The following is a 20711-nucleotide window of genomic DNA, read 5'->3' on the forward strand; positions in this document are numbered from 1 at the left end:
CCCAACAATCACAGATATTGTGATTTAAAAAAAAAAAAATTTTGCCAGTTGTTTAGTCAGGACAGTTAAACTTAAATGCAAATGTTTCCACAGTTAACAGTGTTATAGTAATAATCTCTAACGCTGCCTTAATAGATTTTTTTCCCCCCAGCTGTGGTTAAAAACGAGGTTGTAAAATCAATTTTGATGCTGAATTCTGCAGATAGTTGCCTGTTAAATAATCCAGCACACATGGCAATCAGATGGATGTGGCAATATTAGTCTAAAAACACTACTATGTCTTTAAGCCTATTTTGGATTTTGTTAACTCAACCCAGTTCAGCCAAAGATATATTTTGGCTAGTGAATGCAAAAGGGCAACAGGGTGAGTTACAGAATTGTCCTCGGGAGATGGAGGAGACAAAAGCAGAGTAAAAAGGAGAATACACAATGATGTGATCTACAGCAGGCTACGTTTTATACTCTAAATACAAGCATTGCTTGTAAACGGGAAACCCATCTGGAGTTTTAAATCCAGATTTACATCCGCCACATATCGTGGAAGGTGATGACTGGGGCTCAGCTGCTTCAAGGTAAACACTTGGTGGTGCTCACTCTCCAGTGTGGCGCCATTTAACCATCACAGGGGAAGAGGGTGCTACAGCGTGACGGCGCACCGTAAAGAATGAATGCACTCACTGTTACTGGCGCCGTCTGCCCTCCCCACGTGGCGTCACTCAAACGATGCGTCCACATGCAAGAGACTGACAAGAAACAGGTCAGCGGCAACACGCCTTCCGCTGCCGGAGCCAACGTCAAGGTTGGGAGAGCTCGGCTGTTCTCCTCTGACCCCTGTCAGCGGCGGAGCGCGCACACGCTGGGCGGTTTTTGTTTTGCGTGCCATTCTGAGTGAACTCCACATCCACAAGATCAGCAGTTTTAACAGCACTCAAACCGCACATCATGCCACGGTCAAAGTCACTGAGATCATGCAAACTGCTGCCATCCTGCTCCCTCATGTGACCGTTTTACATGCTGCTCTGATTAGCTGTTTGATTATGAGTAAGCATGCACGCAGATGTTCCTATTAGCGACTCTGTGTACGGGGCAGGAATATTTGCACGCCACATTTGTTTTTATCTCTTATTACGGCGGAGAGGCTAATACAAATGTTTGCCTTTATGTTTGTCGGTATATTTGTCTCTCCCCCGTAGTCGAGGCTAGACTAGCAGTATTCAGTTTATACTATCAATATTCATTAAGTGCTTCACTGTCTTGCTGTTTTTTTTTTTTCCTCTTCTCTTTTGTTTTTTCACTCCTACACATCGCTCCTTGACTAATACATAGAGGCAACTTAAGGAAGTCTGTTTACTGTCATTGACTGTCATTGCCACTGCTGAAGTTTAAAGTTTGTCAGCCCTGGTTCGCCCCCTACTGGCCTAAAGCTTTCCACATTTATATGTAGCTCAGTGCTGATGCTTGAGAACTCGAATGTGAAGTCATTTTAAGCTCCACTACTCCCGTTCAAAATAGGGCACGACATTATTTCGTACAGATTTAAATAATTCCACGGTCTGTATCTGTATCTGGAAAAGGCGCCACAGAAACGCGCGCCGTTGTCTTCGAACCGCACAAAAAACATGTCCAAAATAGGTTTAGTTGTTTACTCGAGTAATAAATGACACCCTGCTGTAGCTCTAGGAGAACATGAAGGATGCTCAACTAAACAAGAGCGAAGCATTGTAGTGGGCTTGTTTGATTCTGCGCTAGTGGGAACACACACACATGCACACACACAGACCAAGGGTTGCTGTGATCTCTGGATAAATGGCCTCTGGTATCACTTTAGTCTTCTGAACACACACGCTCATACAAACAGACAGACAGACAGACGGAGAGACACACAAGAACATGCGCAATCTCCACAGTGCCACAAAGGCCAACGAATAATTCGAAAATACAAGGCATAAGCACGGATGCACGCTCCCTCCTGCCCACACACGAGCGCGCACAAACACACACAAATGCACACACGCACACACTCTCTAAAGGGAGATGAATTACTGAGTGGATGGGATCTGACGTAACCCGTGGTGGAAGTAGGTCACATGGGGGAAGACAGGTCATCAGGGAAATAACACTGCAGTTGCACTACCTGTCTCTGTCTGTATCCCCCTTTAAGAATCATTGTGCTTTTGGGCTTTGCCATTCTGGAACATAATGCATATATGGATGTCGCCATATGCCGCATGTGTGGTAACTCTGCAATATTTTATCAGGATTGCAAACAGAAGGGTGGAAAACTACAGTTGGGACTCAAAAATGTATAAACCTGCAACAGCTGATCCGAGCAGAACCTCCCTCTTCTCAGAAAAGATCCTGCGTTTTTGGTACCGAGAGAGATTCTTTCTTCTTCTTCAGAAATGAATCTGGGTTTGAAACAAGAAAACCTCACACGCAACGTTTTTTTTTTTTTTTCTCAGTTTTTGTGCAGCAAATAAAAGTGTGGTTCCACAGATTTGCTAGCAGCTGTCTGAAGGTTAGGCACAATACTGACAGCATGCTGATGTTTATCTTTAATGCTGACTGTGTTCCTAAGTTGAGCCTGCGAGCATACAAATGAGTTTTTTATGTTTTAGGTTATAAATCTAATCAAAATTAAAATTAATATTGGCTTGGATAACGTTAGCCTTAAAGCCAGTCTGAATTTCAACAACTGACTCTCTGGCAACAACAAACATCTGTTCAACTTTTATAGATTTACTTTCAGTAATTATTGAAATGCTACAGCTCAGGCCAAAGTGGTGCACTGATATGCTGATCAGTGTAGATATTCTTACGGCCACGCTGCTAGCGCCTAATTATTTAACAGATACGAAGAAAGAATACATTTATAAACCCTTATTCACTTAAAAATTCTGATTGACGAGGAACCTCAAGGTGGTGGTAACACTCCAAACTGCCCCCAGCTGCAGCCTGAAAGCAATTATTGCAGGAGGCCCAGTCATAATTGCCAATATAACTAAAAATACGTCAATGAGTAGGAATAATTCCGCTCTCTGTAGAGGCCAGCAGGTTCAAGATTTGGCAGCGTTTTAGCTTTTAGACATGCGTGACTTCTATCTCTCCGCTGCCCTCTCTTTCTCTCCTTGAGGCATTTTCTCTCAGAACTGAAACCAACCCGAAAGGTACGACCATGAACCTGCATCGCCCCCCGCATTTGACCTCGTTATTCTTTCTCTCTGATACATTATAACATTTGCATAATTTACATTCAAGCCCGTCTCAAGTCCCAACCGACAACAAAACTGACTTCTCCAATTCCAACTGAGTCACACACATGCACTCGTACGCCAGTGCGACTGTCTATACCCGTGCAGTAATTAAGCCATCTGGATATCAAAGTGGCTAGCTTAGCCTCGGGGTAGAATGACAGCAGTGGTGAGGTTTGTGTGCGAGTGTGTCTGTGTGCATGTGGCGCTCATGTGTATGCGCGTGTGTGCCTATATGACGATGTGGCGTAAGGCCAAGCTACTGGCTGCAGCAGTGAGATTCTGTCTTTAGTCTCTATCACTCTGCACTAATCCAATTGTGCAAAGAGAGTGAGGGAGAGGGAGGAAGAGACCAGTTGAGAGAGAGAGAGAGAGAGAGAGGGAGAGAGAGAGAGAGAGAGAGAGCGCGCATACAACTGGCTGCACTCCAATTCTAAATGGCACGCTGGATGGTGATGTCTATTAGCGGGTGAGAGCACAGAAAACACACCCAGCCAGCCCCCTGGACGCACAGACACATGCAAACGCGCGCACACGCAAGGCACCGCACTAACACGCCCACTTGCTTCCCGTCGCCACATAAAGAAGCACTTACTCACACTCACAGTTATTGCCACAAAGATGAGAGCAAGTGCACGTTCCCTCTCAAAGAAATTAACATCTCGTGGCTGCACAAAATCAAAGGGGACCCAAACTGCAGATGTATAAACCAATATGCAATTAGAGTGACAAAATGACTCAGCCGCAGCTCTTCAGCAGGTCGTGTTGAATGCGTGGCGGTATCTCGAGGTCTGAGTGCTGTGAGTGCGCGCGTCCCCTTCACGGTGGAAGATAGGTCCCGCAGTGCCATCTGCTGGACAAAGCCTCCCTCGTGTTTTCACATCATGGAAAAACAACACGTGTAATTGAGCTCGGCGAGTCACTGATTTGAGGATGTGCGTGCATAATCGGGATTTTCCATAGCTTTTAAAAGTAAAGAAAGCATATGCTCCGAACAAATAGTTTTGAATACCCTTTCATTTTTATAGGAAATAATGAAATGCCATCCTGTAAGTGTGCTGTTTATACACCTGTTAATTAATATGTGCAGTGAACCTCGGGATTCACATGGCAGGTGCTAAAATATAAAGCTGGAAGTCAGCAGCATTTGATGGGATTTAGATATAAGAGCACATTCAGTTTACAGAAAGCACTTAACTCAGCGGTTACCCACCTGAAGAACTCTGCAAACCTCTTCAAATGTGGCCGTCTCAGAGGAAAGAGCAAACTCCGGTTGAACTCGAACACACAACCAAGACCGTGACCTGTTAAGAGACATCACAAGCCAAAGGGGTCAACACAAAGAGGATACAGTCAGATAAGTGATATTTTTTGGCATCTGGGTCAAACATTGTAAATAGAGCCGCAGTGTCAGAGAGAATTGAACTCGGAAATCATGACCGCAGCTCTGCAGATAACAACATGACATGTAGATTATAAGATGGGAAAGAAAAATTAAAAATAAACAGTGATGGATCAAGCAAACATTTCTGCCAAGTCCTGATGACAAAAATGGCCATCTTTCTCATGAGTGTACCAGTAATCCAGCAAGACAGATTTGTGTCTTCTGATTTTTAGGATGTGAAATTTATCCATCTTTCTTTTTAACCTGTCTGCGAAAAAAAATAGTGTCGTGGTCAAGCTACCAGCCAAAACTGGGACTTTCGTGCCCCGAGTCTTGTCTCTCAGCCTGCACTCACCTTCAAAGAGCATATAATTATCCATCAAACAACAGTTAAGGTAAGGGTAAAATACAAAAACAGCTTTAAATTCCTTAAATAATAATGCATACAGCACATGAAGCCTTCCATCACGCCTGTATCGCCGTGACCAGTTTACTCTGTTTATATTACGGGCTTGCCAATATCCTGTTTTCCTGACACTAGTGCGGCGTGTGTGCGGTGTGGGTCACTGGGGTTTTTCTGACTTGGGATGAGAACTGATTTCATGTCGGCAGGCCCCGCGTATCACAAGCCCTCACCTCCTTCATTTCCTGTGATAATAACAGTAATAGATTTTGGAGGCTTTTTTCCCCCTTCCTTTTACTCGTCTAAATATGCAAGACGTGAGTTAATACTTTTGTCACAATGGTGAGAAGCAAACAATTAGCAAAAATAATGATTGGGGATGAATCAGGCGGTGACAAGATGAGATGAAGCAGAGAAGAGCATTACAAATTCTAATGTCTGTGGGGAGCCGGGGCTGTGATATGAGCTGAGAATGCTGCTGGGATTTGAATGTGTGCGTGTGTCTGTTTATGTGTGAAAGAGAATATTTATGGGTGTGTGTGCATGTGAGTCTCAAACAGACAGATAAACAGACAGAAATAGCCAGAAGATGAGAGCGAGATATGAAGGTATGCAGGGGGGAGAGGGAGAGGGAGAAGATGGAAGAGAGAGGGTCTCAAAATGAAAGTGAGTGAAAGGCAACTGAGACTGACAAACAATTTAATGCTGGATTTACTTTGACGTTAACAACCTCGAGTTCATATTTCAACAATGTATCAGTGCCACTACTGTTGTTTGTTTAAAATTAATTAAGTGAGTGGTAATAAATAAAAACTTCTTTCATCCAGTGTGTGTTTGTGTTTTTATTCATTACACACACCATTACCTTATGCCAAAGAAATTTCTTATTGCTAAAGATCCATTGTGTATTGCCAATTTAATTTTGAAATGACACACAGTGAAATCCTTGTGTCCATGCTTTATTAAATAGTCTGTATAAAAACTCCTAAAATGTTTTATACTTTTGCTTGTTTTTGGTCATTTTCACTTCCTTTTACACAGTTTGCACTCAAAACATGAAGTTGCAGCCGATGCTAGTCAGCTTATGATAACATAAAGACCAGAAACAATAGGATAGAGCTGGTGCTAAGTAGCTTGTCCTAGCATAGATACCAGAAACAAGTGGGTTGAGCCTGTTAGTACCCAGGATGTAGGATGCTAATTAGTGCTCTTTAGAGGTAATTCATTCCCACAGCCAGTTCTAGTTAACTTGTCAAAGCATGAATCCCAGAAACAGCAGGGCAGAGTCAGGTAGCACACAAGACTTAAGATGTCAAGTAACGTTCCACAGAGGTTCTGTCAGCCACTAATGGAGATGGAGCCACCTAGCCCGCGAGGTGGTTTTAATGTTATGCCAGATCAGGGTAGGCCGAGGTGCTGCTAAATGAGAACCTACAACCAGAGCTAGCTAACTTGTCAAAGCATAAACAACAGAATAGACAGAATTAATTCAGGTGGCACACAAAATGTGTATGTCAAGTGTTCAATAGTGTCCTATCAAATATGAACCTACAACCACTGTGAGGTTTCTTATCATAGCAAATGTGTCAAAAACAAGAGGATCGAGCTAGCAAGTCTCCATGATACAGCATGCTAAGTACTCTTTTAAGGTGCAACTCAGTGTAGCAGCTACATCTGGGGCTAACTAGCTTGTCATAGCATGAAAACCAGACATACAACTAGAGTCAGCTAGCACACAAGTAACACACACTGACCAGTACGTTTTGGAAGTGCTTCTAAATGTGCTAGCTAGCTTGTCTTGGTGAAAGACCAGAAACAAGGGGATAGAGTCAGGTAGCACCCAACATTTAGCATATCAGGTAGACATGGGGTGGGTCAAATATGAAAAGAAATATGAATTTATCACAGCATACAAACCAGAAACATAGGACCAGATACAGCTAGCACACAAGAGATAGCATGTTAATTAGTGTGCAACATAGTTGTTGCTTAAAAAAAGAACTCACAGCCAGGGCTAGTTGCATGGAGGTCAGGGACACGGGGGTGGAGCCTGTCATCACACCCCATATATGCTGACATTAAAATGGAACCTGTGGGTTGTGGTTACAAAATTGGAAGTTTGGAAGGATACACAGCTTGTAGTACATCAAATTGTGATTTGATGTACTACAATGGTAAGAACACAATAAACAGCCTGTTTGAAAGCAGTACTGCTGTTGTTTAGAAGTGTTGCTAAACATCAACCTACAATCAGTGCTAGCTTGCTTAATAAAGCAGAAAGGCTGGCGACATTTTTACGCCAGCAGTCACACAAAATGCAACATGTTTGTTTATGTTCTGGAGTAACTAAACATGAGGCTGGAGCCAGTATTAGTTGGTTTATCAGAGCTTTCAAGAGCCACACTAGTTATACTGATTTAAGTCTGCTATCTGCTTAGTTTGGTCACTTGTTATTGTTATGACCAGTCTCCTGGCTAAAGCAATGAAAATGTTGATTTTAGACGTTTCGCATAGATATGTTTTTAATTGATTTTAGCATTTTATGAATGACAAAAAAAAATGTTGCGCATAGACTAGAACATTACGGTAGCCAGGTAGGAAGCACCACTGAACATGTTGTGCCCAGACTACAATAATTACAGTAGCCTATTGCACTGCTATTGACATTACAGACATGCCAGTTTAAATATGTCAAAATGTTTCTTCATTTCGTCTTGGTAAGATCCAATTCTATTTTCATTCTTTCTTTCCTTTATTTATTTATTTTTTTAATCTATTTCATTTCAAAAATCTGATTACTTTAACTTGGAATATATGCACTGAAATGTTAAACTAGGCTGTGCATTGTAATTGGACTGTTAAGCTCCTCTCATGCTCAATAGCACTAACTGCATTACGAGTATTAGTTCACTGCTGCTTTGCAGTTAGATATGAAGAATGTTTACCTTTGTGGGAGGCTAAGCTAATTTAGCAACTAGCATGATTTAGTTTCCCTCACTGACATGCAGCCAGTTCTTGTTGCTTATTGAGGCTTGAACTCTTTAATGATGAAGACAAATGAGCTCATTATTAGGTGTTTTCATGCGTGTGTGTTTTGTGTGTGTGTGTTTTCAGCGTACATGAATTTCCGGGTCTGCTGTATATTTTCACCAAGTGTGTGTGGTTTTGGAGGTGGGTTTGTTCACGCTTGTGTCAACCTCGTAGTTGTGTGAGCGTACGCATGCAAATTCTAACCTTTACCTTGTTAAAGCTCTGCCTCATGAGGTTAATTGCTTCTTTTAGACTGACTTGTTGAATTTTCACTCTTAAATGCGTCTCAGTGTTGTATTTTCTTAAGCGCATGTGTGTGTGTGTTGTGTAACACGTGTGTTCTTACTCACAAGTGCATCAACCAACAACAGAAAACTTCACAATCACGAGCAGAGAGTGCGAAGGGAGGGGGGATGCTCACTTCCTCTTAATTGTGTTAGGAGTCCATATGGCTGTGTTGAAGAATATCATGCCTCTGATTTCTCATCATGTGCCACTATTATCAGACGCTGTTCATTTGCTAAGCATATTTACCATAAGCCTGTTGCTTTCACAGATGAGATAGACGGTGAGATGGAGAATCCCTACTCTGAAACTAAATTAATGCCTAAATGCATTCTAATCTAAAGAGATCGTTTGGGAATAAATTCATGGCTAATGGAGTGTTTATTAGCAGAGCCGTGTGTGTGAATTGTGGTATAATGAGCCCTGCGAAAGGTTTGCCTAGAAAGCACAGTAGATTGTCTGTGCATGCAGATGGTGCTGCAGTCCCGACTTTGAGCATTAGGGGGTGCTAAGAGACAGGAGGGGCAAATGGAGCACCCCTTTAGGAAAACACGAAAAATGAAACGGGAATTAAATAAAAGAAATAGCAGAACCATCAAAAAAAATGGCAAGAATAATTTTCAGACTTAACCCCCTTATGAATCCCTCCACTTTATTTATCACCCACTGGTCACAACGTTACCTTACAAAACTCACATCCAACATAGAACTGCATTGGAATGTGATTCTTTTTTAATATGCACACACGCACATTCAATAACAAAATTAAATACGGTTGTTTTATAAAATAAACTAGGCAGAGGAAAGGAGACACATTAAGTGATATTAAGACATGCAGTGACAAATATAAAAAATAGACATTTGTTTTCTTTTTCTGTACAAACATACATTGACACATATAAATATATAGAAGTAAAAAAGAGTGTATTTTTAAAATACAAAGGTCAAATTGTACAGTTACATTCCAGAATAACAAAACAGGAGACATAGCACAATATTCAAGTGAGTTTGCCTTTTTTCCACAGACACTGTACAATATTGTTCACTGTAGAAGCAGAAATTAGACCACACAACTGTTGGTTTCTCCCCGTGGAGTCTGTTCACGCTGCTGTAAACATTACAAATAAAGGAAGGGTACAGTTTTTGTTGGTAGATTTCCGTTTGAAATCGCTCATTCGAGCACCTTTCCGGGGGACTGTAATATTAGCTGAGCAATGTGTTCTTTGTATGCTCGCTTTGATGCCTTTGAGTCACCTCGATCACATCTTCAGTGCCGTGTTTTGCTCTTCTCCGCGCGACTCTCAGGAGTGAGAGGCAAAGAGGAAATTTGGTAAATTGAACAAGACAAGCATTACAGTGGACAACGAAACTGCCATCATAAAGTTTTTATAAGCGGGCACACAGAACAAGCATCTATCAGAATGTGGTGAAATGTTCCCTCCCCCATCCCACGGTTAAAATCATCGCCCTCTCTAGTTCTGCCTGACATCTTGCAGCAGTTTGTTGATCTCGTGGACCAGCTCGCTAGCGTCCATGCCGGCTTCATGGCGACTCTCGCTACGCTTGCCACTCTGGTGACCCTGATGAAAGACGCCATCAAAATCATCTTCCTCATAGTTCTCTGGGATTTCCTCCATGGCTGGCAGCCATTTGAGGTGTGGCGGCTGTCCACTGGTGGGGTTGGAGGTCGAGGTTGAAGATGAAGAAGATGAAGACACATGGTTGCTTGCCGCAGCTCCACTTCCTGGGTTTAGATAGTGGGTATTGGCCGCCCACGCAGCCACACCTGGGGGGTAAGCGGGACCCTTGCCACCTGGCAGCAACCCTCTCCGGTTGTCCTGAGGAACGGCATTGTTACTATGGTTGCCACCACTGTTGCCACTCCGTCCGCTTCCTCTTTCAGTGTTTGATGAGGATGAAGGTGGGCTTGTTTCAGTGCACTCAGCATAGGAGTCCATATTTGGGGGTAAGAGCCGCTGGAACACAGAGTTCATCTCTGTGAGGAGAGAACCAGCCCCTCCTCCAGCTGCACATGCATCAACTCCTCCTCCGGGGACAACTCCTCCGGCCCCCACCTCTTCATTCTCGGGCTCCTTGCCAAAAGTGGAGAAGCTTTTGCGGCACTCCGAGTCAACAGAGGACTGGTCATCGTCAAGCTGAGGCTGCTGGGAGGACTCCTCCCCGGGGATGTACATGTTGTTGCGGTAGTCAGCAGAGGAAGCAGGTGAGGAGAGGGGGGGCATCCAGCACTGGTCAGAGTGTCCCAGGATGCGACATTCATCCGTGCACAGTCTCATGGCTAGAGCAAAAAGAAACAAAGAAAATAAAGATGCAGAAAGAGTCAAATGAATGTCCCTATATAGAGATATTAACAAATGCAGTAAATACATGAAAACCAGCCTTTCAGATTTTGAAAGACAGAAGTGGAGTTGCGTTGAAAATGTGTGTTCATACGATAAAGAAAATGTCAATACACTTGAATAAAATAAGCTCTGAACCTTGAGACCGGAACAAAGGAGGGCAAGGAAGTGTTAAATTTGAAGAGCTGTAAAGTTCAGCAAAAGGACAAGGTGCTTGTGTTTTTGTATGAAAATAAGGCCATGGTTGGGGTTTGATTTATTCTTTTAGAATGATCCGTGTACACTACCCATTTAATATTTCATGCAGCTCTGCTTCAGTCTTTCACTAATGTCAAGATCATGGCTTGTTTTTTTTCACTCTTTTTCTCCTAATCTCTCTAAATTCCCGCTTGAAGGACCAGCTTGGCAGTATTCACAGCTTACACCGTGATTATCCAGGTAGTGCTAGGTACGAGAACTATGACAAAAACTGAATAAACAGATAAACAATTGGCAGATTCCATCCAAATTGAATTACAGACAGATGTTAATGTAATATTTGGCCGCTCTGCCAAGTATGTCCAAGTCTCCTAAATACAAGGCTGAGGCAGGGATTTGCTTGTTTGGTTCTTTTTTATCACATTCAGCATGACATGAATAGCCACATTTTCCCATCTAAATAGAAAAATCTAAACAAATTAAATCTATTGAAGAGAAACAGTGGTAATCCTCCCTCTCGGCCCATTATCTCCTTGCCCTCCCTCCTTTTCCCACATATTAGCATAAAAGATAATGGAAGCGAAGGGAAGGGAGGAGACCTGAAACACCTCCAAGTCTGGCTGAAAGGAAGAAAAAAAAAGAAGGAGATACGGAAAGACTGTCCATGTCCACCACCCATCCCTTTATCTGTCTCAATAAAGATGGAGAATAGAAGAGAGGGAGATGCAGAGGAGCTCACAGGCATGTAGTTGAGGCGAGAAAGGGACAGACTCAGTGAGAGAGAGGGAGGGAGGGAGGGAGAATAACATCATTCTAAAAGCAATTACTATGAATTCTCCTCAGTTCAGACATGAAAGCACACCACTGTCACTCACCGCGGGAAAAAAAAGGGAGAGAAAAGAAAAAAGGAGGGAGGAAAGAAAAACAGCACCCTGAGACGCATACCGATGAGTGACAGGCGACTCATCTCCGCTCCAGGGAGGATTTTACAGACACGACTCTATCTTAGGGGCAGATAACGCACGCACACACACACACACACACACACACACACGCACAGTAGTACAAACAGCCAGACACACTGTAACCTCTCTCAGTGTGATAACGAGCGTGGAAATGAGGACTGTGTGGAAGAATGGGGCCGAGCACAATAGGGATTGTGTTGGCAACCGGGTGAATGGAGTGGCTGTAAAGGCAGGTGTACAGACAAATAATGGGCTTAGGGCCTGACGCTGTCCGTGGTGCTGAAATTTGTCAGGTAGACAGCGCACTGAAGGGCTGGGTGTGGTCTGGAGGAGGACAGCCCGTGTCAATTAAGGTACATTTAAGGACAAGAAGCGGGAATCAGTGTTTTACAGTCATCTCAGCCGGCTCAGAGCGGATGAGAACAAGGCAAGATGGATTTGAAAAGCACAAAACGACAAGTTTCTGCAAATGAGATGAGGTGCAATTATCTTCTGAAAGCTGAGGTGATAGCTGAGTGTGAGCTGCCGCGGCAGAGTGTTGAGGATGTGAATCAGATGACTGCAGCCAAGTCAAATTGAGGAAGGTGCCAAACAGGAAGAAATGTGGTGATGGTGGTGGCAGTGGTGCTGTGAAGCCACTTAGGATCAGGCTCTGAGAAAAGCTGCGCATCACCAGTAACTCACCTGGGTGGAGTCGATGGTGCATCTCAAGGTGCATCAGATCAGAAAAGCCCTCCCCCAGCAGCAGCCTGTCCACGGGGGATTCCCGCCCCATGTCACAGTCACTGTCCCCCGCCTCGCTGTCCCCACGGCCACTGTCCTTTAGGCTGAACTTGTCCATGTCTTGTAATGCATACCTGCGAGTGTTCATTTAAAAAAAAATAAAAATAAAAAAAATGCAAACTTAGATTTTTGCGCATTTAAAGCTGAATGTGTTCTCTTCTGCAGACTTGGCTGAATCAGCCCATCTTTAGAAATAAATCCATCATAGCTGACTTAAGGCTGCGCCTGGAATCTCAGGGCTCAGCCCATAAATTCTACATGCAGGTGGATCACATCAATAAATCTATCACAGTAGCCACAAGAGGGATCAGTAAATTTGCTGCCGAAAGATCATAAGATGACATTTTATGATGATAGTAATGATGGATGCAGACTTTACAACCTGGTTCCTTTTTTCTTTTTTTTTTAAATTACCAACAAAATTGTTGCGACATTCAGACAAATGAGTTGCGTACTTTTGAACTGAATGATCTTGGTGTGATAACAACTGGAAAATGAAATAAACACATTTACACGCCGAACCATGATCTACACATATCAACTGACAGGCAAAACTTGTTGAAACATGTAATACACAATGAGAAACAAGTGGTTTGAAAAGTAAACAAAAAAAATATCTTTCGGGGAAGAGGTGGTGGGTAAAGGGGTATGGGGGGCTGAGGGATAGGGGTAAATTACCTGTAGCTGCGGGAGTATTTGTTGCCACGGAAACTGGGTCTGGGCTGGTACTGGCCCTGATGGAGCATGGACAGAAGCTGTGAGACTTGCTACATCCAAAAATGACAAAACAAAAAAACAAAACAAAAAAAGAAACAGAAAAGGGAGGATGAATAACAGATGGGAAATCAAGATAGGGGAGAAAAAAGAGAGACAACACAAAAGACAAAATAATGGATGAGTAAACACAAAATGGATGATGGAGAGGCTGCTAAAAATGGATGAGACAAAATGGATGACATTAAAACAAAAACAGAGGGAGGGGGAGTTGATGTGGGGGTAAGGGTGAGTCTAGATGAATATGGAGACATATGACTGAGGGGTGAGTCATGGTTACGATGGAGGTAATGGTGACAGGGTGTAAACAAGGTAAAGACAAAGACACATCTATAATCATCAACAGTTTTAATGAGAGTCAGTCTGAACTACAGGGCAGTGTTGATTAAGTCACTGTCACACATGGAGATGAGTTCATTTGCTCAAACGGAGACAGCTGTGTGAGGATGAGAAGGCTGGTGTGTGTGTGTGTGTGTGTGCGTGTGCATGCATGCGCGAGTGTACGTCTGAGTGAGCGAGAAGTGCTGCGAGAGAAAATTTGGGAAGGGGCTGAGGGACCACATTTGAAATTTCTGAGAGTCATTTTCTTCAGTGTGTGCGTGAGAGTGTGTGCATGTGTGCTCACCTCCACTGGTGGAGTTGCATGCGCCAATTCCAGGGCAAAGCTCTCTGGAATATGATTGGACGAGATGGTCACTAGGCTGTTCAAGGATTGACGGCTGTGGTGATTCTGCCGGCTCCCCATCTGGGCTCGTTCCATGGGAGGCGTGGCTGAAGGTGAGCGGTGGTGAGCCCTGATTGGGAGGGTGCCGTTCACTGTGGGAACCAAGGTGATATCACCTTTGTGGATTTGGCGCGAGGGCTTCTTTGGGTGGTGCTGGTGGGTGGATTCTGCGACGCGGCAGTTGTATGAGTGCCTGGTGTCCTTCGTCTCCCGGTTGCAGCGAGCAGCGAACACCACCATGATGACGAGGAGCACGCCGCAGATGGCCCCCAGGAAGATGATGATAATCCGGGAAATGTCGAGGGAAGACTCCACCGGATCAAGCAGCTGCCCCTGGTTCTCCATGTTCTCATAGAGGGTGATTTTCAGGACGGCTTTAGCGCTGAGGCTTTCACTTCCCTGATCTCTGACCACAACTGTAAGCTCAACGTGCTCGTGGGGGAAGTTCTCCAGACTGGCATTGGCATGTATCTCACATGTTCTGGGGTCAATGACAAAGTATCCTTCGTCGTTGCCGCTGACGATGGAGCAGATGAGCTCAGCATTGACCCCTGTGTCACGATCGGTTGCCCTGACCACAGTTACTAAATGTCCAGTCTCTGTGAACTTTGATGCGGGAACATCTGCAGTGAAATTCCACAGCTGGGGGACCACAATGACTGGAGGGTTATCATTTTCATCCAGGATGTTGAGAATTACTGTGGCGTTGCTCAGCAGTGGGGGTTTTCCTGCATCTTTGGCTTGCACAACAAATGAGATGCGACTCACGTCCTCACGATCAAATGTTCGCAGCGCATAGATGGCGCCGTTTGAGGGGTCGACAGTGACGTAGGTGGAGATGGAGCTCCCATGAACAAAGTTCTCCAAGATAGAATAGCTCACCTGTCCATTCACATCCAGGTCGGGGTCAGTGGCCAAGATGGAGGTCAGATAAGCTCCAGGAGCATTGTTCTCTGATTTAAAGACCTCATATCGGCCCTTCTCAAAGCGTGGGGGGTTGTCATTTTCATCTGTTACATGCACAGTGAAGTGTTTAACAGTAGAGAGACTGGGAGTCCCGTGGTCTTCTGCAACTACAGTCAGGCTGAACTCTGACCTCTTCTCTCTGTCCAGAGATACGTTAGTCAGGATCATGTAGTTGTTCTCATACGTTTTCTGCAGTTTGAAATAACCTTGACCATGAAGCTTACACTCTACCTCTCCATTCAGGCCAGAGTCCAGGTCCTCCACCCTCACCAAAGCTACAAACGTGTCCAAAGGAGAAGCCTCGGATATATATGCTGCGTCCCCGTTCCCTTGAGCGGACATGAGGCTGATGCTGATGTCTGGTTTGTTGTCATTCACATCTACCACTTTCACCAGGATCTTGCAGTGAGCGGGCATGGAGTTTGGACCCATGTCCTGCGCTTGCACATCAATGTCGTACGAGTTAACGGTCTCATAGTCCACGTGTCTTATGAGCGTCAGATGACCACTGTCGGGGTTAATTTTGAATGTCTCCATTATTTTGGGAGACACGTGACTGCTAAATGAGTAAACTATTTTTGCGTTGGTGCCGTCGTCCGCGTCTGTGGCGTTTAAGTCGATGAGCAGCGTGCCAACAGGTGAGTTTTCTGGCAGATTTATCACATATGAGGACTTGTCAAAGACTGGGCTGTTATCATTTGAGTCAGCGACACTGATTTTGAGGAGGGTCGAACCCGTTCTCGGGGGAACGCCCCTGTCAGAGGCCGTGTAGTGAAGTTCGTACCCGGAGCGCACCTCCCGATCCAACTCCCTGAGCACCACCAGCTCGGCGTATTTCACCCCGTCAGTCCGAGACTGGATGTCAATGTTGAAGAAGTTGTTGGGCTCTAAGGCATACGTGTACAGTGAATTCTCCCCGACATCGGGGTCTGTTGCGCTGTCCAGAGGAATGCGCGCTCCCACGGACGCGCTCTCGGAGATCTCGATGGGTATGACGGCTCGGGCGAACTGGGGTGCGTTGTCGTTGATGTCCAGCACTTCCACCTCGACGTGAAAAAGCTGGAGGTGCTCCGTGGGGAGCGTCAGCACGTCGAATTGAATGGAACAGTTGAGATTCTTTTCGCAGAGTTTCTCGCGGTCGATTTTGGTCCTGATGCTGATCTCTCCGTCCAGCTCGCGCACAGTAAGGAAAGACGAGCTCCCTCGTTGCATAGCCCTGAAGCGGAGCGAGACTGAGCTAGGAAGTTTAGCCAGAACATCCGCGACGTCGTCTTTCAAACGCGCAATAACCGTGCCAATCTTCTGCTCCTCATAAATCTGATATTTCAGCGTCTTACCAGAAACGTGGTGTGCTGCCAGCGCCAAAACAGCCAGAACTCTCCACATTCTCGTCAAAAGGAGTCCCTTCATGTTTCCCTGTTGCATTTCAGAGCAATACAGAAGCAGACTCTCCAAAAATGGCTGGAAAATGTAGTGCAGGTCAGTTTCAGTTGTAACTTACTAAATGCTGTGTTCGCTCAATCAGCAGCTGCATTGCTTTCCCCGCAAAGCGAGTAGAAAAGCATTCGATTCTTAACTGCAAGCTCGTTCAAGTTGCAGTAATTTCCACAAAAAAGCATCCAAATTTCTTCTTTCTGTGCTTCCCTGTCATACAGATGAGTTGCGCGTATCCAGTGTGGGAGAGAACGAGCAGAATGCCACTGAAATCTGTGCGTCTTTCTCCCTCTCCGCCCTGCGTCTGGACTGTGCGCGCCGTGCGCTCTCTTTCGCTCCCTCTCTCCGTTTGAGGTGCCTGTGCACACAGACTTGCCCAAAATAATCCGCCTCAAACCAACTGGTTGTACATCAGCCACTGCCCCCTTTTCACATGCCGGGAAAGACAAACGCTTCTTAAATCAAACGCTGGCTGGTGGCCACTCAAACTCCAAAAGAGAGGAGAAGGAGGCGCAAGAGGGGAGGAAAAAGTGGGGGGTAAGAAAAAAAAAATAGAAACCCCGCCCTGTGGGGGCTCACTGTCACCACTTCTCAGAGTAACGACTATGCATCCACAAGGCACGGGGGAAAATCAACTCAAGAAGAAAACATCCATTCAGGGGACTGACCATATCGTTTTTCACTGTTGTAAACGCCACGGGAAGGTTTACGACTTTCTCGCTTCAGGTCTGTTCTCTCCAGACAGCATGGAGACACACAGACTCTCAATTCTCATTAATCGAGACAAATGTATAGTCTCCTCATCCATGGGTTTTGTTTAAAGCCTTGATGGACACACTTTTCTTATAACCCAATTCAGGTACACCCAACTGCCACCACTCACTCATAATATATGACTGACGCGCTGGATGTCTTGGCATTAGTGTAAATGCATGCCACTGGCTTAAACTGTATCTGGTCTCTCTCTCTCTCTCTCTCTCTTTTTTTTTTTTTTTTTTACTCTTTCAAGTGGCAGCTGACTACAGACTTCTCTGGGCACTTTGTAGTAGATGTGTGCAATATTATTTTCACATGCGCTTCATCTGTGACCGACTATGGGTGAGAGTAAGCCGGGTAAGCTGTGTGGCGAATTGCGTTGAAAGGGAGCCGGACTCTAATGAATGCCTTTAAAGAGTTGGTCACGCCGAGGAACAGCTACGTCCCCGTGCACAAATCTGTTCAGCATCACCCGAGACTCCCCACAGGAGGGGGGGGGGGGGGGGGGGGGGGGGGGGGGTCATAACGAACGCAACTCACTAGTTCGGGAATCAATTTTAGTTCACTAGAAGAAGAAAATACATCATATGTGCGGGCATGTACACAGACAGAGAATTGGCCAGAAACGTTGAAAATAAAAGAAAGAAAGGTTTAACGAATGTGCACAACTGGGACCGTGCATTCTGGAGACCATCTGGCGCAGTTTGTTTGGCACCAGGACCAGGAGATTATGGGCGAACGAACAAGACTCCAGCGGCGCCCCGAACCTCACACAACCGCGAGGAAATGAGTTGTCATGGGGGACTGTAGAGTTGGGTGCCAAAGAGCCCTCTCCACACACATTCCAATTTTATTACGCGTGTGCGTGCGTCGCGCTTCCCTGTGTGTTGAACCTATACCAGCCAACCAGCTAATGAAGGCTTTAATTATTAAAAATATGAAATTCAAGGGCAATACTACAGCTCAGGCTGGAGACAAAGCAGCTGATCATCTGATGAAGAACTTCCCCCTAAAGTGAACCAAACTCATAGCTGTCCGGTTAAGCCCGAGTGATCCTGTCTTTGCCTAATGCTGTTTCTCATTCAACACTGTCAAGACCATTTTGTCGAAGATCACAATTAACCCTCAAAATAAATAGATACGGAATGTGCAAAAACATGAATTATTTACCACCAGCTGCTATACCGACTGTCTACATGTGAAATGCGATATCTCTGGACTTAATGTTAACCGTTTCAACCAGGTTATTCAGTGTGGGCTGGTCTTTTAACGCCACAGCATCTGCACAACTTTTTTCCCCCCGCTTCTCTGAAAACAATAGCTTAAATATTCCAAACGTGCATGGACACCAACCAGAAGCTCCCCTTTTGAACCCGCAGCCTGAAATTGTCGGAAAACCTTTATTCCCTCTTTCAGTGTCTATTCATCGCCTGAACCATGTCTGCAAAATGTTTGTATTCACTCCTCTTGGCCACATCTTTCACTATAGTTCGCTTGGTATTTAAACAGGTTTGATACGGGCGCCCAACATTTCCATAGCTCCAAATGCTCACAATGCAGTAATGCAATTACTCCCTGCGTCCCCGAGAAGCTAATCACATTTGGAGAACAAAGTCAGCTCCGGAGCTATGGAAGAAGGGAGCGAAAGAAAGCGACGGAGAGTTGGAGGGGGTACGGGGGTCTTAAACACTGCGCAGAATAAAACAATTAATGTATAGAGGGGGTATAATCTAAGTAAAAAGCAGATGGGGGCCTAATACATTTAGCCACGCTACATAACCAGAGGACCCGAACAAAGATGATCTATTTAGTGCTTAACAAGACCAGTAATCGAGCTCAAAATATTCATCCTCTCCAGCAGGTGCAAAGATGCCACGTCGTCTGGACTTAGTAAGTTTCTTTTTTGGTTTGGTTAACTTCTCCTGCTTTCAGCTCCCAAAAGATGCGTTTATTGATCCAAATGCGGCTCTGAAGGCCAGACTGGTCTCCACAAATGCATCCAATCAGCAAACAAACAAACAAACAAACAAACAAACAGCCCCAGTGCCTTGGTGCTGCTCTCTTCATTATGCAGTGCCTAACAATTGGCTGCATGTGTCCGGGCCTTGTAGTCATAAAGTAATAGTGTGAATTAAACGTCTGTCGCTAACATTCATGACGGTCTTCCCATCACGAAGTCCCCCAAGTCAACAGGCGCAGCAGGTGGAGCGGCCATAGAAATGCGCCTCAGATTGGAGTCAAGAGGAATGTTTGCGCCTTTGCGCGTGCACGTTTTGTGTGTGTGTGTGGTTTGGTTGTAAAGGCACGCGAGCATCTGTCGCCTCGTCTGCCCGCTCATTGTCACTTATTCAATTAGCAGCGATTTCGTGGATTCCATTCCAGAGGGGAGGAGTAGGACCACGGAGACGTGGGGAGTTCGCTTTCACTGTTGCTGATGGAGGGAGAAGTTGATACCCCGCCCCCCGTGCGTATGCACGAACGCACGCACACAAACACACGCACGCACGCACATCAGAGCAGTGATTGTTATTCATCCGAGTCTCTTCTTATTCTTCCCCCTCGTCCTCTCTTTTTTTCCACTTTCATTAGGGTTCCACGGAGCTTTATTACTTTATGACCGCCATTGTGTGCGTGTGTGTGCGCACACAAGAGAGAGTGCACCCGCCTTGTTCTTGTTCACAGTCCGTGTGGTGATCACAGCCTGAGCGCAGCATATTGCAAGCGATGTCAACAGTTGGGCGACAAATTTATAGCCCAGGCAGAACTACAAGGCAAAGAAAGAATGTGGCTGGTCACCTTTAAAATGGACGGATTGCTGCGGCGCTCTGTCAGCCCCTCAGCCCGGCCCAATGAAAGGAACAGACTGTTATTACTTTTTTTTTTACAGACTTTACTGACTTATGTGTTAGGAGAGGTGTATAAAATATTCATACTTTTCCTCTACAGGACCAGTACAAAGTGTCCTTTTAAGTCTGGCATGGTTATAGTGTATGGTTGACCAATGCATTTTCTATTCTGCTCCATTCTAGTCTTGAAGCGCGTGGAAGTTTGTGAACTGTCGGTGCTTTGCTTTGAGTTTTGCAGTTAATTTTCCACATAAGTCCTGCTTTCTTCTGTGCAAAATAACCAACTCATATTCTATTCTATTCTATTCTATTCTATTCTATTCTATTCTATTCTATTCTATTCTATTCTACTGGGAAAGGGGACACTTGTGTTTTTTGCAGTTTGAGCAGTTTGAGTGTGTAACCATCAAGTCATTCTTTCCTTGGCCTCATTCTCTCTCGCTGATTCATACCTAGCTCACTTTCTCTGTACACACACAACCACACACACACACACACACACACACACACACACACACACACACACACACACACACAGACACAGGCGTGCAT

The 20711-nt window shown here is 44.9% G+C and overlaps 1 protein-coding gene across 2 annotated transcripts; it reads right to left on the reverse strand.

The window, feature by feature from the left end:
• Positions 1–8988: 8988 nt before the first annotated feature.
• Positions 8989–17041, reverse strand: pcdh18a (protocadherin 18a). 2 transcript variants are annotated; one of them, XM_047579132.1, is made up of 4 exons: positions 14059–17041; positions 13338–13426; positions 12561–12733; positions 8989–10652 (listed from the first exon to the last, which is right to left on the reverse strand). In XM_047579132.1, the coding sequence occupies exons 1-4, from the start codon at positions 16546–16548 to the stop codon at positions 9826–9828; spliced, it is 3579 nt and encodes a 1192-aa protein (XP_047435088.1). In that variant the 5' UTR covers positions 16549–17041; the 3' UTR covers positions 8989–9825. The 2 variants fall into 2 exon arrangements, with proteins under 2 accessions (XP_047435088.1, XP_047435089.1); XM_047579133.1 differs by having other exon boundaries at positions 13338–13393; positions 14059–17040.
• Positions 17042–20711: the final 3670 nt, after the last annotated feature.

The sequence above is a fragment of the Mugil cephalus genome, chromosome 2 (genome assembly GCF_022458985.1).
Source record: "Mugil cephalus isolate CIBA_MC_2020 chromosome 2, CIBA_Mcephalus_1.1, whole genome shotgun sequence".
Taxonomy (NCBI): domain Eukaryota; kingdom Metazoa; phylum Chordata; class Actinopteri; order Mugiliformes; family Mugilidae; genus Mugil; species Mugil cephalus.